This window comes from Tachypleus tridentatus, unplaced genomic scaffold (assembly GCF_004210375.1).
Source record: "Tachypleus tridentatus isolate NWPU-2018 unplaced genomic scaffold, ASM421037v1 Hic_cluster_2, whole genome shotgun sequence".
Classification (NCBI taxonomy): Eukaryota; Metazoa; Arthropoda; class Merostomata; order Xiphosura; family Limulidae; genus Tachypleus; species Tachypleus tridentatus.
Window position 1 is genome coordinate 30,749,410 of NW_027467782.1, and position 19,214 is coordinate 30,768,623.

At 31.6% G+C, this 19,214-nt stretch overlaps 2 protein-coding genes and 1 long non-coding RNA gene across 10 annotated transcripts in view; all 3 read left to right on the top strand.

Moving 5' to 3' along the window:
- LOC143242831 (serine/threonine-protein kinase ATR-like) overlaps positions 1–19,214 on the top strand; it is a 97,831-nt gene that overhangs the window by 28,128 nt on the left and 50,489 nt on the right. The gene's annotated exons all lie outside the window — the stretch shown is intronic.
- On the top strand, positions 633–5,219 carry LOC143243242 (serine/threonine-protein kinase ATR-like). The gene is made up of 5 exons (XM_076487091.1): positions 633–651; positions 1,039–1,186; positions 1,475–1,589; positions 4,580–4,786; positions 5,184–5,219. Exons 1-5 carry the CDS (start codon positions 633–635, stop codon positions 5,217–5,219), a joined length of 525 nt encoding a protein of 174 aa, XP_076343206.1.
- Positions 8,913–12,709, top strand: LOC143243030 (uncharacterized). 3 transcript variants are annotated; one of them, XR_013023757.1, is made up of 4 exons: positions 8,913–9,368; positions 10,075–10,179; positions 11,019–11,756; positions 12,326–12,709. It is a non-coding gene; the product is annotated as an uncharacterized LOC143243030 (long non-coding RNA). The 3 variants fall into 3 exon arrangements; XR_013023758.1 differs by having other exon boundaries at positions 11,019–11,143; XR_013023756.1 differs by lacking the exon at positions 12,326–12,709 and having other exon boundaries at positions 11,019–12,319.

A 19,214-nucleotide genomic window follows, 5' to 3' on the forward strand; every position in this document is an offset into this window, starting at 1 on the left:
CATAATACCTTATATCTTTCACAGTAAACACAGTTGCACATGATACCTTATATCTTTCACAGTGAACACAGTCACACGTGATGCTTTATATCTTTCTTCTATATCTTGTCACACATAATACCTTACATCTTTCACAGTCTTGCACATAATACCTTATATCTTTCACAGTAAACACAGTCTGCATTGATACCTTATATCTTTCACATGAAACACAGTCACACGCGATTACCTTATATCTTTCACATTAAACACAGTCACACACGATACCTTTATATCTTTCACATTAAACACAGTCACGCATAATACTTATATCTTTCACAGTAAACACAGTTGCACATGATACCTTATATCTTTCTTCTACATTGAACACAGTCAACCACAGATACTTATATCTTTCTTCTATATCTTTCACACTAAACACAGTCTTGCATAATACCTTATATCTTTCACACACTAAACACAGTCACACATGATACCTTATATCTTTCACATTGAACACAGTCACACACTTTATATCTTTCTTCTATATCTTTCACACTAAACACAGTCTTGCATAATACCTTATATCTTTCACAGTAAACACAGTCACACGTGATACCTTATATCTTTCACATTAAACACAATCACACATAATGCCTTATATCTTTCACAGTAAACACAGTTGCACATAATACCTTATATCTTTCACAGTGAAACAGTCACAACGTTATACTTTATATCTTTCTTCTATATCTTTCACACTAAACACAGTCTTGCATAATACGTTATATCTTTCACATTAAACACAGTCACACATAATACCTTGTATCTTTCACAGTAAACACAGTTGCACATGATACCTTATATCTTTCACAGATAAACACAGTCACACGTTTACTGTGAAAGATATAAGGTATCACATATGGTATTGTGTGTATTTATTGTTATTTTTATTTCTCCACTTCCTAACGTTTTTCTTTCTTTCTGGAACTGAAGTTTTTCATGCTGTGTTTATGACTGTTTTCTTATGTAAAGTACACATTTTTTTCTTTTTTGTAGGACTGTGCATCTTATGCACTGCAGGAAACCTTACAGATATATACTTGTCAAAGTGGAGGTTGTCACAAATTGTGAGACCAAGTGGTAGTCTTTGGAACAGGTTTTCAGAAGAGGTTCAAGAAATTTTGGTACCTTTGCAGCACTCTAGGTATGTATTTTATTTTTATTATAATGAAATTTAGACAGTAATTTTCAGTTATTTTCTTTCTTATCAATTTTTTTCTAACATTGTTCATTGTGTTATGTTTTCTTTTATCTTTACTGTGTTATAAAACATTACAATTCAACAGTATTTTAGCATAGTTTAAACATTAAAAACTCAATTTTTTTTAATATTTCACATAAACTGAAAAGTTATTTGAATATTGAAGTTGTTCTGCTTTTTTAATAAAAGTTAAAAAAAAAGTTCATCAGGTTTTCTGTTATTATTTGATAGGTACATTATGTCTAGTAACAAGAGGACTTCCTTTCCATGCCCAATATATGGGAGCAAACTAGGAAGCACTTTTAAAGATTGGGCCTGTAATTGGGCATCTTGTCTTCTCCAGAAGGTAAGAAGCACTTTTCTGTGATAAAAGAAATGAGATAATTAGGTTGCTAATCAATATTATTGTTATAGGTGATTATTATATTAATTAAAACCATGACAAAATTTGAACTAGAGATCAGACTGTGTAGATAAAAGTATTACTGAAACAGAGGCACCTCACAGTTCAGCTAAACATATCTGTTCACACAGTTCTTGTAAGTCTGAGTTTCATTTCCTTTTCTAATTCAGGAGAATGTTAATTTCAACTATTAAGTAACGTGCACACAGTTCTGTAACATTTGTCACAGTTTTAGCCCATTAGAGCACATTATTGAAACTTACTCTACAAATATGTTTAGAACATAAAGGTGGTATACACTTTTAGAATTTCTTTTGGGGGGTAGACTACTGTAGTATCAAAGACAAGTACTAGATTATAATCACCACATTACACTTAAAATTCTCTCATTTTGTCTTTGTATATGTTAATTTTCTGTTTTTAATGGAAAGAAAAGAAATAATGCAGAATAGTTTTTTATAAAACTGCTTTTGAGAACAGATTATGCCATAGAGAAAAACAACCAAAATCATTTCAATTTAAAACTAACTTTTCCATGCTCATTAGCATGTTTTAAATGTCCTTAGTTTTATAAAATTTATATGGTTTTGTGTATTTAATTTCTCAGATAAAGCGAGAGAATACAGCTAGAGTTTTTCAGTCATGCTTCATGATTGTCAAAACGATGTGAAGACAGCAGTTTTTCTTCTTCCTCACATCATGGTTAATGTTTTACAAGATGCAAGCAATGAAGAAAAGGAAGATGTTTGTTTTAAGAAATAATATAAAGTATAGAAGTAAATGTACATAATTCTTTATATGACATTTTCTTTTTTCAGAAGTAAAGAATGTAATACAACTGATAGGCTGTGAGATTTTAAAGACAGAGCTTAGCATTGATAGCCATTTGACAGACTTCTGCATCTTCTCTTATCAGATTGGCCAATCATTAATTTTGTTTAGATCTGGTAATAAAATGTTTTAAGGGGTAAGAAAGCAGGGAACAGAAAGAAAATACCAGTACCAGTACATCTGCTTTGATGTTTACAGTAAATAGAAAAGATTCTGAATTGGTTAATTATCCATCAGTCAGCCAAAGGTATTCTGACTTTTGGAACATTTTACTTAACTTTAGTCTTTCAGTCGTTTTTCAGGATGTGAATTCTATTGTGAGAAACTATTTTCAAAATAATATTAAAAGTACTTCCTTTTATCAAAAAATTTTCTTTCTTTCTTATTGTTGATTACAAATCCTAGTTCCATCTTACATATCTAGTCAATTTCAACTTGATTGAAAGTAACATTATTTCTTTTGACAGTTTATTTTGCCAGTTACAACTGTCACTGCCAGAAACAAAGATAAAACTGTCAAAAATGTATGAGTGACCTATGGTCAGATCTTTGAAATTGAGATCAACGTTACTTTTGTCAGTCTAATTAACAATATTTTTGCTAAGAGTATTCTTGGACAGCATGAATTTATATCTAATAATGTTTTTTTTTAATAGATATTAAATTATTTATGTGTATCTTATGAGTGCTATAAACTTAACAGTAACATTCAAGAAGAAATAGTTTGAATTATTAGAATAATTTGTTTTTATTTACCGTACATGTTTACTTAGCTTATGTGCACTGAAGTCTTGTCATAGCTTTCAACAAATATAATGTAATATGAAAAACATGAATGTTAAAATAAACTATAATCCACTTTTGCATGTTACACCAAATGTTATAGCATTAAAAATACCAGTTGAACAGTGATTTTGATTTATATAATTATATAAGACAACATTGTTTGTTTTTTGAATGCTGTGCAGTGTAAGACTACAGTGTTACTGCAATAGTAAATGATGCACAGGCAGATAGGTTTAAAAAAACTGCATCTAGGTTGAGTCAGGTGTCTAAAGCTCTGTTTGGTTGGTTAAACTTGCTCTTAGACTGTGTCAAATGTCTGTAGTTTTTACTTTGGCACTGTAAGTATACAGACTGCTAAAATAGAGACTATACGAGGATAGCTTGTATTTCACACACCTACTAAGGTGCATTATGCTCACATATAGCAGGAAATGACTTGCTTCTTATTGTGCCAAGAACATACCAAGTGGACCAACAATATAAGAATAGTAATTTTACAAGTGAGCTATGTCTCACCCTGCTACCACATAACAGCTATGTGCTTATTTGATGAGTATCTGAGAGTCAGGTTAAATACCATATTCATATGGAGACATTGTACATATGATGGTGATTCAAGTTGGTGTTGACAGTAATGAACATTGGAAGACTTTGTTTTACGATCTTCTGATTGGACTACTAATGCCTTAAATTCTATTATCCTGTGTTCTGTCACATAATGAATTATGATTTTCATTCTAACTGTGTAGAAGTAATCAGTACATCGTCTTCAAAAAGAGGGGATTGAGTGAAGTGTGTCACCAGTCTTCATATCCATTGTTCATGCATGAGATACTCTTGTGAGCTTCATCACATCCTATGAAATAATTCAGAATACTGAAAATGCCCTGAAGGTATTTGTTTTTAATGGAGTGATTACTGATGCCTTAGAACTTAATGAACATTCTGATTTCGAGTATACAGCATCAGTGCTGTACTGCCTTTGTTGTTCATGGTGGTTGTCCTACATATTAAGATGAAATCCCCAGAATTGTGGAGGTGTAAAGATGACTGATTTATACCAAAATGAACTGAAAATGTGAGCTGAATAATGTGTTCACAGCAGTTTTTGCGTTATCATAGATGTTATAAATTACAAGAATCTATGAAATATTTTGCTGCATATTTTAGTAGTAGAATTTTTAAAAGCAAAATGGAATGTGAAATAATTTTTTAACGTTGATAATCAAGGTAGATTTTAATCTCACTAAAATTTAGAATTAATATGTGTTATTATAAAAAGAAAAGCAAAACTTTTTATGTATTTGGGTCTATAGATCTACAGAGAGATTATGGCTGTTCTAAGCCATGTTGACCAAGCTGAACAGAGCAAATTGAAGTTTCATGAGAAGACTGACCTTTGCCACTTGAGTGCCCAGACTGTGTTTTCAATATTGGATTGTTTAACGGTTTGGTGTCATCAGTATTTTGTGATGTTGAGATCTAGTAACCAGAATAACTCCAAGCCTGCAAATAAAGGAAAGGTAGTTGGAATACTCATTAATTAATCATGAGCTTAAGTTACTGGTATTTTATGTTCTTTTTCTTTGAGAAATTAAAGACTGTAAATATTATAAAACAATTAAAATGCCTGTTCTAGTCATTGATTAACAGCCTTATTTATGTTTTTACAACATAAAAATGTCACTTTGCTAGGAAATAAGTAATGATTTATTAGGGTAATAATTTCAAAATTTGAAGCAGAGTTACCAGAATATTTTCTCATGTAAAATAATTGAATTTACTACAAGACTTTCATCTGTAGAAGCTAGTGGTGGTAATAACTTTTGGGTAACAAATTTTCTACAGTGTTCTTTAAGAAAAAATTAATTTCATTATTAGTCTAGCCTGTATTTCTAAAACTGTTGTGTTGCCTTTTAGATTCCTTTAGGTAGAGGAGAAGGTTTGTCCACTTAGTTGTTGTTACTTTCTCATTGTGTAAAGCATCATTCTTTGGCTACAGGTTGAGATCCAGTCATATATATTTATATACACACACAAAACATTGTGGTCCAATAACCCTAACCACTAACATGAGATACAGGTTTCATGACTGCCTAAATCCAACCTTGGCTACCTGGTTGAGGCTAACCTATACGAATGATTACTCGTATTCTGTTCCACCTTGGATATAAAAATTAAGTTTCAGGTGAAGAGCATATCTGTTCTGGAGGTAGTTCAGTTCTCCCACTCTTGTACTATTCTTTTTCTTGGTATACTCCTGTTCTATGAAGACACTTTCTGTATGGATCATGCCTGCACCAGCCCCTCCACCTTCTTAACATGGGATTCTAGTGTCAGTAGATGGTATATTTCGAAAGTTAACTGAACATGTATTTTCGATAATACTTACCTTCACTGACACTCTCCTGTTCTACCTTCCCACTAAAACCAAATGTATTTCTCAGAAAAAGTGACTGTGTTGTCAGGATGAGATGGTTATATACAGTACCTAGTTAGAAGGCACATTAAAGTTTGTGGAGCAGTTTGCTAGTTAGAACTTGTCTAAGGTATTTAAGTTGGGTATAAAAGACTGAAGTTAGTATTTTCAGTGCTTAGATGGGCAAAATATGGAATCCTTAGAAATCATGAAATAGCTGTAATGTCTGCATAGGTAAGTATTATTGGAAGTGCATTTTTAGTTTAAGAAAGCATTAGTTTCAATTTTCGATACATTACCATCTAAACCCTGAGTTTGACTTATAGTTTAATGAAGAGCAATTGAATATTTTAAATGGTAGTGTGTACACAAACCTATGTATGTCACTTAGGTCTTTAACATTCAAGAGATGTACAAGCAAGTCATCATGTTCTTTCAAGAGCTGTAGTTTGTGACAGGACCTTTTCATCCATGTAGCAAGTGTATAGTTATACTGTGACTTAATCTGGTGCATTATATTCAGTACTGTGTGGTCTAACTTTCATGCAGTATTAAGGACTTAACAATGTTTAATCCTTTTACAATGGGTCATGGATCAAAGGCCATCTTGTTGTGTTTGTTGACTTGCATTCAAGATTGTATTGAACAAATATTTTATGAATTTATGTCAGTAAGTTTGGAATCAAATTGTAGATTATAATTTTACTATTTAATGTTATGTATGAGTTAATTTCTTAGTTTAAAAATAAGTATTAAAAGAACATAAATATTGATTTTAGTGAGTCACATGTTATGTTTAATGCTGCACAGTTTAAAATTAGATGTTTGTGGTGTCAAAATACTAAGTTCACAGTTTCATACAAATTAGAACTCAGATTACTAACTTTGACAAGCTAGAATATAAAATAAAAGGTATGAGGTCTTTAACACAGTGGGCCTATTCAACTCTTTCCAATTTTGAAACAGTCCATTATATACTCTTACTACAGTATATGACATGTGAATAACCAATCAGTAGCTTAAGATGTTCCTAAAGTGGTTTTTTAGCTATTTTAATCTTCGAAAAGCTAGTGTTCTTTCAATCTAAGTTTTCAAGGAGTTCGGTTGTGTCTTTAGTCTGCTCATAGTTTCATATATTTTAAAATTGATATAAATCTAGTTACTAAGTGGAATTCTATGGTATCAGTGTAGTTACTTATGATTTTTTGGTTATTCAACTGTATGTATAAAACCTAAAAAAAATTGTTGGATATCCTCCACTTGTGAAATTTCAAAGGCTTAGCAACTTATGTCCAGCAACAACCAAGTACAGAGATCGTAGAGAGAAGAGATAATTGTTTGCTTTTCCCATTTTTTTTCTATATTTTAAGAAAAGTTTAATAATTTATTTCTAAATAGTCATAATGTATATACATATATATAATGTATAATAATTTAAATGTGTCTGTATATTACAAAATACTAGTCCACTAAAACACAGCCAAGACAGAAAAGACTAAAGGTCAGTTTTATGTTACTGGATATGTAATATGAGAGCACCAGATCAATGCAAGTTGCACAATGCTAGCTAGGCATGACTGGAAGGTCAGTAACATAATAAATATATATGTAACATATAGCATTATGAGACTTAGTCTACTTAAACTAAACATTTGTTACAATATGTCATCATCATAGCACTAAAAAAATAAAATTATTTATTTCCTAATTTTTTAATGATAGTTACAAAGCTAGTTAAGTGACAGACTTCACAGCTGGAGTGTAGAAAATAACATAATGTATAAAGTTTTGCTGAAATCAAACATCTGAAATATATTTAGGAAGTTTTAGAGATTATGCAAATAATATTTGAGATTTTTGGGATGAAGAACAGTTTTTAACTCATAACATGAAATCACTTTGCACTCATACTAGTAATGAAACAGACTCAATTTTCACAAACAGATCTTTTATAAAAAATAGTTCATGAAACATCTGATTTTTGTAAAAAAATACTTGTATCTGTACTAATGTCTACCAGATTTTGTGAAGGTACATGTGCTGTATCAAAAGTTATAGTACAAATACTTAATGTGTGCAAATGTGTAGATGAACTTGTATATTATACTGAGTCTGTAGCAAAAGGGCTAAATGACTGCTAGTTATCATAATTTTTTCCTGATCTGTCTCTAGCAAAAGCTATCCTTCATATATAAAATGAAGTAGCATGTATAAACTATCTGTTACACCTTATTCATTGATATTTGTATGTAACTTCTAAAAATATGTAACCTGTAAACTTTAGAACTACATTGATAATGAAGAGAAATTCATCTTTGTATGTGGCTTATGTACTTGTATTGTATATTGTGTCTTCAACTTGGTTCACTGATGAAAACTTTGACTGCATTTAACAGAAACAAGATATGTCAGCAGTCTCATTTGAAAAATCTGATAAGCTGACAATTTTGCAGATTTTGGTTTAAAGTGGAGAAACTATAGAATGATGTGTTGGAGCTTTCATCCTGAAAGGAAGCAAATGTGATGATTGTTATGGTATAAATAAAACCAGAATTTACAAAATATTCGATTTCTCAAAACAAGCAAAGTAAGTTGCAGTTTAATAATAAAATGATCTTGTGGAAACCACCAAAATGTGTTGCCAACTTGCCCTTGAAAGTAGAAATTCAGCTAATAAATGATGGCAGAGTTTCAATGTTGAATTCATTTGCAATTTTTCAGTTTCTGTGCCACATCTCCTTTAGCTCTCTATATATATATATCAACATACTCCATGAAATGCTTCAGTTCATTGTAGAGTCAAATTATTGCAACATCAGTATTTTGGGATTCATCTTTAGTGGTTTTTATTGTTTTTCTGATAAGCTTCAAAGATCTGAAGTTGTTTACATGTACAATCTGTACTATTATAGTTCATTCAAACTTTGCTGCTTTCAACATCTGTTTTGTAACTGATATCAACTTCTGTTTAGAACTTTATCGTTAAAATAATAGATAAAATTCCAAATTATTGTGCTGTGACCAATTTTCTTTTGACTTGATGGAGGTTGTTAAGATTTTGTTATTGACAAATAAAAACCCATAATTACACATTTTTGCAAGGTGACCTGTTTTTCTTGGACCTGACAGAAATTTTTGTGATTCTATCCTTTACATAATAAGACATGGTTTGTAATTATTGGTGACTTAATGGAGGTCCTATGGGTTTTGTTCTTGACAGAATAAAACGATTCTTAGTTGTTGAGATGTAATCTGCTACTAGGACCTCAAGATGGCTGTTTTGGTTCTGTTGTTAACAGAATAGAATTATTCTCAGTTATTGAGATGTGACCCATTACTAAGACCTCATGATGACTGTTGTGGTTCTGTATATTCATAAGCTCATGCATAGAATGAATACACCAACTTTCCTTAATCTATAATAAATGTTTTACATGTAAAGACAATGTATTTTTCGTTTTTTTGTGATTTGCTTTTGCTAATGCATGAATTGACAAAGTTGTTATTTCTCTTGTGGACCCACATAATGATCCCAACTATAAGTCTGTTTATGACTTCCTGAAGAGTGTTCCAGAAGACCTTTTAGCTCCTTTGTTTGTCAAGCTTATGCTTGGGCTTTAATGTATTTAGAATTATCAATCAAGAATAACCAAGAATCATCACGGCTACAGTTGGCTTTCTTGCAGGTAAATAATTTTGAAATGATATCTCTTGTAATTTTGTATAATAAAATATTAATACTACTAAGATTACATCACATGCCAGAATATTCTGTTTGATTTCAAATGACAAAATAATAGTTTAAGGAAAACAATAGATATTGGTAATTTTGCATTGAAACAGATTTTAAGTGTGAATCTGCAATATTCATGAAATGAATAGAAACCAAACTGTGTAAAGTTTAATACTTACAATCTTTCAATGAGCTAATTGTATAATAGAATTCTGGGCTTGTACCTCAAACTCAGATTTGTGCTATAACTTTTGCTACTGTCAGACTTACATCTTCTGTAGTACAACTTTACATGCACATATACATAAAATTATAGCTCTCAAAGAATATTTTCAGAGTACTCATGTTAAAATGTTTTTTATTTTTTTATTGTTTACACCTTTTCTCCTGATAATTTGGTTATTTGGTTCATATCAACAAAATTTCCCATTATTTCAATGGTACTGTCACAGGGCAGACTCAGTGTACCTTATTTCTGATCCTGTGCCTCTCCTTACCTGTTAATGAACTTCAGAATCACTCTTTATAAGAATAAGGAATCTAAGAATATTCAGTATTCAAATGCAAAAAATGTTTTTATATATATATAGGATGAATGCATTGTTTTTTATTACTACTTTTTCAGTTGTGATCAGTATGCATCTATTTTTTTGTCTTAGAAACTGTACATCCTCCTTGATGAACCAGATGGAGTGGCAGGAGTAGCAGCATTTCGTCAAGAAGACCCACACTTCATGATTTGATTCTAGGTCATGAAGCAACTGGTATGTAAAAGTAAATATTTCTTTATGTATGTAACTGTTAACCCTTTCCAGATGGGTCATGGGTCAAAGGCCACATCATTGCACTTGTCAACTTACATTCAAAATTTTATTGAACTACTATTTTATAACTTTATCTTCTTAAGTTTGGTATCAAACTGTATGTTAATATTTAAATTTTCATATTATACGTTATTTAAAAGACACCTAAACATCGATTTTTGTGTGTCATGATGTGTTTAATATATGTGTTTTATCTGATTTTTGAGTTATCTGTGAACTTTAAATTTGGTTATTTGTTAGTAATTCAAATTAGCATATACTAAGGTAATTAGAGAACTGATTTTGTGGTCTTTATTTACTGAGTACTAACTTAAACATAATTAAATTTTATCCTGTGTATAGTATTATCTACTAATTGATTTGTTCCCAGTTGGTACAGCAGTAAGTTTATAGATTTACAATGCTAAAATCAGGGGTTCAATTCCCCTCGGTAGACTCAGCAGATAGCCAGATGTGGCTTTGCTATAAGAAAACATACACACACACACACTAATTGATTTTTGTTGTTTTTTATAAACTGGTAAGTCTATAACCTAGTTATTTTGGTGAATTTCTGTTTTCTCAATCACTATGATTTTCTTTTACACAGATATACTATCCATTTATTTTATTAATTCAAGCTATGCTATTTTTATTAATCTATTCTATTACATTGTATCCAACATAAAATTTATACAATTATACACTTGTGCTTTTAATGTTTTAAAAAGTTGTCCAAAGATGATGAGAAGTCTTCATGACAACACTGGTATTACTGATGATGATTTTTTTGCTTCCAGCATCTCTCTTCATCCTCAGATAACTTAACTCTGGGTGTACAAGCTAAAGAGGCATATTGAAAACTTCTTAAACAGCTTACCTGTTTGCTGTGGATGGACATACTTTGTCAGCATTCAAAACTCTGGTAAAGTATAAAAGCAAAATGGGGTACAGTTGATTTCAGATCTTGATAATGCCAATAGAAAGAAATAATTAATTAACATTATTGTTGAAGCCATTCAAGTTGCAGTACTTTTATGCAATGCTTAGTTGTGGTAGTTACACATGAAAACTGGCTCTAAAAATAAACAAACTGATTTTTGCTAAAGCAGTGAAGCAATGTTTTACAGTTTATTTCTGTTGTTGCCTTACAGAACATTGGGAGCTTTGGCGATGTAGGTACAAGTAATCTAAAGAGGATTATTGGTGATGGACTTAAAGATGATGGAAATGTTTTAATTCCATCAAAGAAATATGCTCACATGCTAATTTTAGCTACAGCTTATGAAGTCTCTTTTGACAAATCCTGTTTTTTTAAATATTGCCTTTAGAATTAAGAACTTAAAACTTGTATACTGTTATAATATGCATTATTAGCTGAGATGTTTATGCTATTCTAATTGTTATAACAAATTAATTAAATTTTGATTGTGAGACACTAAGATCTTGTGTCATGCCAAGTAAGTAATACTTTTGGCGATCGGTTTATCTTTTTCAGAACAAGCATCATAGTGTGAGAATTGACATTTGCTCAGTAGGTAATACCCTCTTCTCTAACTCATTTTCCATTGCATCAAGAGCTATGAAAGTTAACATAATTTCTTATAATGTTGTAATCACTCACACAAAGCATAACTTTTATAGTCTTTGATCTCATTTGGTTAGACATCCCAGAAATTGTAAATTTGTAAATCAGACCCAATGTGACATATCACATCCTCTTGTTTCAGAAATTGTAAATTTGTAAATCAGACCCAATGTGACATATCACATCCTCTTGTTTCAGAAATTGTAAATTTGTAAATCAGACCCAATGTGACATATCACATCCTCTTGTTTCAGAAATTGTAAATTTGTAAATCAGACCCAATGTGACATATCACATCCTCTTGTTTCAGAAATTGCCAGTAGTTATCTGTGATGTTTAATACCACATTATGTGTAAATAATAGAAAGCCAACATTCTAAGGCTGGTGTAGAATCTCTAGCATCAGGGAAACATTTGCTGAGGCTTTGTTCTCTTAACATCTTTTATATTTTGGTTTTTCTGATTTACTTGCTCCTGATTATGATATAGTGACCTAATTTTAATTCACTAACTTGACAGGTTCTCTTCTGCCAAAGAAAATCCACAGTCAATTTAATGAGACTCCGACAAGGGGATCATTGTGATTATCAAATGGTACTTCTGTACGTGAAATCAGAAAACATCGTGTTTAAGTGTGTATCTTTATTAATAACTGTTTATACATACCCCTGTTATTCCATCCTTCATTGTGTGCACTAAAGAGAGGTTTTTTGTGCACTTTCTATTTTTAATGTGTTTAGTTATTCATTATGTAATTGGGCTGTAACAACCAGTTTTTTGTGTCTTAAATATGAAATGTATATTCTTGCTCACATCCAACAAAAGGTCTGGAAAACTGGCATCTTGAATAATTTCAGTGTCTTTGAAATACTTCTCTTGCTGCTGTTTATGAGCTAAGTACTCATCAACAAAGTTTTGCAGGCACATGAATTCATATTTTTTTTACTAACCAAACATTTCTTTCTGCTGTAATGGTACTGCTAATGTGAGAATGTTTCTTCTATGTCATTCTGAAATCAAGTATTGTATTAGTTTTGAAGCTACAATTTCATATTTAGGCTGAATTTCTCTGTTATTTTATTTTGTTGTAAACAATTTTATTTTACTCTGTGATGACGACAAAACCCACTTGTAGAGAAAAATATATATGTAAAAACGGCTGGTATGACTAGAGAAAGCTCTATGTACAACGATGACTGAAGAAGGTCGAAACATTGTTTGCTCTTCTACATAATGCTTTCTCTACCCATACCAACAGTTTTTACATATATAATTTTCTTATACTGTGTAGTGTTTCAAATTTAATTTAAAACAAAATTTATCAGAGTGTTATGCATCAAAAGTTAGATCTTTCAACCAGCTTTATTGTTTTGACATTAAAAATTGAAGCCTTGTACCATTGTTTTGGCACCAGAGTTACAGTTTCACACTTAGATCAAATTTACTTGAATCTTTTGTAATGCTTTGAAACTACAGCTCATTTTGAAAGTCCAGTTGGACATTCAAACCAAATTTCATTGTTTTTTTAGTGTTTTAAAATTATTATTTTATTTTCAGACTGTACCCCATTTTTACTTTACATTGCTTTAATATTACTACTGATAATTTATGAAATGAATGTATTTGTTCTGTTTTTAATAGTAAGATGTATTTAAAGTAAAAAATTACATGTTGATATATTTGGTAATTCTTATATAGTGGTCTCTTTGTTTGTTTTTAGTTCATAAATTCATATATGTGTATATATACATGGGTGCTCTTATCCTAAGCTATTTGACTTTTGTTAATTTTGTTAATCCCCACATTGCTATTTTAACCTTGTGATAAAACAAGAATACATGAAGCCACCAAAGACAAGAGAAGATATCATTTCACATGTATTTCAGATAACTTCTGGAACATTCTAATTAACAATTATTTAAATAGCAAGTTTTTCTCCTTGGTCTTGTGGATATATATAAACAAAATCTGTCATCATTATAACTAAATTTTAAATGATTCATTAGGTGTAACCTTTAGAACTCTTACTATTGTTAAAAATAAATTTGTTGTTTTATTGCTTGAAGTACTTAAATATAAGATCAAATTGTTTGATAGATTGTTTAGGCAGAATATTCATGATGGAACTTTGTGGAATGGACGGCTACTGCTTGTTGTGAAGACACAAGTGTAGAGGATGACATTTCAAAAGTCTTCCGCCTTTAGTCTTAAAGACAAAAAGTGCCCTTGTTTCTTAATTAGTAATTGTAAAAATTACTAATTAAGAAAGCAAATTTTAAAGTTAGCTTATTTACAACAAACAAACATACTTATCTCAAATAATAGGAACGTTTATGTTGATCTTTCCAGTGGTGGATTAAAGGTTGTATGTGCTTAGTGGCTAATAATCTTTGAGGGTCCTACAATGGGCCTCCATTAAGACCATAAGCCCTAGGGCTGAGCCCCTTCTAGCTCCAACCTAAATGACCCATTGGATCTTTCAATTTAAATTATATTGTAGACTTTAAGAAAATGTTTATTGTGTTGCACTCTTGGTTTCACTCAGTGTCAAGCCTCTGACATATTTGTACCACACACTGCAAAAGTAATTGTTGAGCATTTTAGTCATCCTAAGTGGTGCTCAGCAATAACATATGGTAAATGTACATTTTTATTCTTTAAGTTATGTTACATTTTGAAATTTGAATGACAGTATGATTACTTTCTAACATTTAATGTAGAATATCCTGTTTGTGAAATAAAATTTGGCATCAACATTATCCATGTCTGTTCTTCTGTAATTTCAAAAGTAAATGTTGAGTTTTGTTTCTTTGTGCAACTTTTCAAACTGGAGACAGGCAAATGATTGAACAGAGACCACTATTTGCAATATATGATGTATGGTCAAAAAGTTCTAAGACTTCACTTTTATTGCACAGAACAATGTACATACATCAGTATTATATTATATCCCGTTCAAAGTAATCCCCTCCAGCTAATACACACTTATCCTGATGTTCCTGCCATTTTCGAAAGCCTTCAACTTTTGTGTGACTATGTTCTGCTTTCACACAATTGTGGATGGTTGGAATGTCATAAAATCAGCTTCCTTTCAACTTAATTTTGATTTTTGGGAACAGAACAAAATCACATGTGGCAAGATTGGGAGATTACAGGGGGTGTGGTATCACAGGAATGTTTCTTTCTGCCAAACGTTGAACAGATACAGCACTATGTGAAGGTGCATTGTCGTGACAGAGAAACCAATAATCATTTTCCACAGCTCGCAGCAGTTTCTTCTAATTTCTTCCCTCAAGCAAATTAGGACCTTTTTATAAAATGCTTGGTTAACTGTCTGGCCATTAGGCACGCATTCATGATGAACAATACCTTGAACATCAAAAAACACGATCAACATTGTCTTTACATTTGATCAAGACTGTCATATTTTTTTGGAAGTGGTGATGATGGAGAATTCCACTGGGGTGATTGAAATTTCGTTTCAGGGTCATAACTGTGTACCCATGACTCAATCACCAGTAATAATGATGTTGATGAAATTTGGATCAATTTCTAGCCTTCTTTTCAGATCCTCACACACTTGTTGATGGTGAAACTTTTGGTCATCCATCAACAGCCTTGGAAAACATTTTGCAGACACTAGACACATGCAGAGTTTTTCAGCTAAAATCACATGACATAATGCAAAGGAAATGTTCAGTTTGTCAGCAATTTCATGAATAGTTAATCTTTGATGACTTTGACTATTTTCTTTCATCTTAGCAACCATTTCATCAGTGGATGATGTCGGTGATTGCCCAGAATGGTCGTCATCTTTGACTGATTTCTGGACATCTTGGAAGTGTTTTATCCACTGATAAACAACAGTTTTACTTAAGCAATCATAATTACTAGCAGTTCTTAACATTTCAATGATTTCTGTTCCTACTGTACCATTTTTCATACAAAATTTGATGCAAACATGTTGCTTTTATTTTCTGTCCATTTATATTTCAACAGAAGCAAGAGATGCTTCTGTCTTTGAACACGGGTATAAGGTCTGGATAAGTGGTTTATCCGTGATGTAGATCACTATTTGTACTTTGTACACACCTCAGTAAAGCTTACTGCCTCTGTACTGGCACCTGTAACAGAAGAAATCTTTTTGATCAGAACTCATATATAAGATATATCAAGTTGTTTATGAGTTATGTTTGGAATATTATTGTGTGAGTAAACATTCAAATAATAAATAATATATATTAAAACAAGAACACTTGAGTTCATGTCCTTTTTAAGTCACACAGTTTGAAAAATTATGAGTTCTCTTACATAGTAAAAGTTGAGCTAAGATTGTCCATTTCATTGATTCCATAAACTGTAGTGGAAAACTATTTTGTAATTTTAAAAAACAAATCGTCTTTTTTTGCTATTACTTATTAGTCAAGAAAATATAATATCAACAAAAGTATCATATTTTGTAATTGTTATTGTATGTATGTATATATATTATCTACACTGTATGAATATTCAAACTAAATCTACATCATGGGAAAAGAAAATGGCTCCCCTTAAAGAACTATGTACATCTACTTATTGTAGTTGTTGTATATAGTTGAAATCTAGTCATTTATTTGAAAGGGATGAAAATAAGTATGTGTATCTGTATCATAGTAATAGTTCTTAGTTTAAATTTAGCTATTTATTTGAAACAGATTAAAATAAGTATGTGCATTTGTTTATCCTAGTTATGGCTTTTATTTTAAATCTAGCTATTTATTTGGAACAGGTGACATAGAGATTTGCATCTGTTTACCTTGTTTGTTGTCAGGGTGTTTTAGTTTATTGTATATATATATATATATATATATATATATATATGGCTGGATTCTTTGTAGTTGGTGTCTGGGACTTGGCAACAAATTTCAATAACAAACAAACAGCATACAGTTCTCTTGTTTCAGGTAATAATGTATTAAAACAATTAAAATGTATAAACAAATGTTTTTTTCATTATTTGCTAGCACAGTTGTATCTAGAGCATTAAATACTTGTCTTCTTTTCATCAAAATCCACATAGCCTGGTCCAGTTACTTTAGAATCCAATTTACAAAACAAATTAATTCTTGTCTTCTATATTGTTACAATATAGTTTGTGATAATTTCAAGTTAGAAATCACCAATATATGCTTTTTATGGCTAAACTCACAATCACACAGGCTAGATCTATCTGTTCAATCAAACTAACCCAAACTACATTTTTGACACACATTTATAACTTCACAGAGGTCTTAAACATTCTTCACATTATGAGTTATTGTGATAAAATAATATTCAATCAAAACAATGAGAAAAATTTAGAAGTTTCTAATAAAATAATGCAATAGTACAGCAAGTATAAATCACAGTCTGTGATTCATACACAGAAAAGTAATTATAAACTACTGCTACTAAAAATAACTAAATTGAACACTCTCTCTTATACTACTTAAGTAATAACACTTACATTAAACTTAAACACTTGTGTGGATATAACAATAAGCTTCTCTTTAAGAAACGTGTTTACAATTATTTTTTGTACTATATACAAAGACTGTTTCCAGTTCAACCAAAAAGTCTACTCATACAGTCTTGCACCAACATTTGCAGTCCTCTTGTTGGATTCAGTGTGGGACCAGAAGTTCTTGGGGTACAATACCTAACTCATGATTATTGCACAGTCAGTTTTATATCTCTGGATCTTTGCAAGTGGTTGATGATTCATTTGGATGATGAACTCCTTCCATACAGACTGTTGAAGAAGTTCCAAATGTCAGTATGGTGGCCAAACACTTCTTGAGTCACAGATCTCACTGCTCAGTGTCTTTCTGAACAGATCCCTGAGTTTCTTCAGATGGTTACATCGTACACAGTGATGGTGGTTTTTTTTCAACATTATTCTCATCAAGAAGTTGAATGCTGCCGCTGAATTGATTAATCCAGATGGCATCTTTCTTGAATTGGTACCATTCATCAGGTGTCAAAAAGGCTGTCTTCTCTTTAAACTTTGCCAATACACTTTTCTGAGATTGACCTTAGTGACGAACTTGGGCCCATTTATTTTCACTGCAATAGCATCTGGGTTGCCCATAGGTTTGGAGCCAAATTCTGTCATAAAGTTTATTTTCTGGAAATCTGTACAGATGGTTGTGAGACATTCATGGTCTTCATGATTACCACCAGTGAACAGTAAACTTAATTCAAAGGCCCAGTTATTCCAGCTTCTAACATTACTTTAACTTTTAGCTTAATCAGGCTTTTATTATGTAGAACATTTGGTAGGGCTTCACTTTGACTGAGTTCTTGGTCATAGTCACAGTCTGTCTGGCTTTATCTGTCTGTGGAGACAGATGCACACTGCTACTTCTTTCTTCAATTTGTCATTAATTTCTTCATTGATGTTGACACTTTTGTACATGTCATCTACACCCAGTGGTCTCAGATTTTCATATTTTTGTGTGTGTGAAAATTACTAACCTTCAGATGAGTTTGTTGTGTCTTTAAAGAACAGAAACCTTCTTACTGAAATGTTAATCCTTCGACTTCTTAGGTGTTAGTTGTCCAATCAAGTCCATGGCAACTGTGTTGGATAGCACTCCTATAAGAGACATTTCATCTCATGGCTCTATGGCTACATTCATTCTAGGTAGAGTCCCTTTATTTTGTATGCCATCTTCTTTATTCCTTGGTGTCATTTCACAAGTTACTTGTTGGCAAACTTCTTCATTACTTGAGTCTAGTGCTTTGTTGGTACAATGATCTATTTAACTTCTGGTAGAAGTGCTTTGATAGATCTGATACAGCACTTCCTTCTGATTCTCTGTTCTGTATATCCTTTTTTTCCTCATTTTGTGCTCAATTGTCTCTTAGACATTGTTTCAAAGTTTCATCATTGAAGGGTCTTTCTTCTGTGCTTCCTTCAATTCCCATAGACATACATACACAATGTCACTTTTTGAGATTTGCAGAGGGTTGATGTTTTGCTTGCTTTTATTTTTTTGAATTCTTGTGGTGACTGCAGATACTTCATCAGCCTCCTTTCTGTCTGGTTTTTTCAAATTTCTGTTGTCAGGTATATTGCTGATTACCATGTCATAAATGGGTGCTTTCTTATGTGTTGTCTCAAGGTCTCCCACATAGTATGGAGTTTCCCTTTATTGTTACTATAGGAAACTTTCTCACTGTCCCATCAGTCAGCACACATATATGTACTTTTGCCATTATCTGGTCATTTGATACTAGAGTAATTCTCACTTCTGCTCCCAGTGTTTCATTTCACTGTCATGTTTTTGTTGCCAAACATAGTGTTCACCTACTGATAAGTTGTGATTGATCCGTTTGTTAATTTGAACTGACTGTCATTCAAGTACTGTTTAATCATGAATTATTT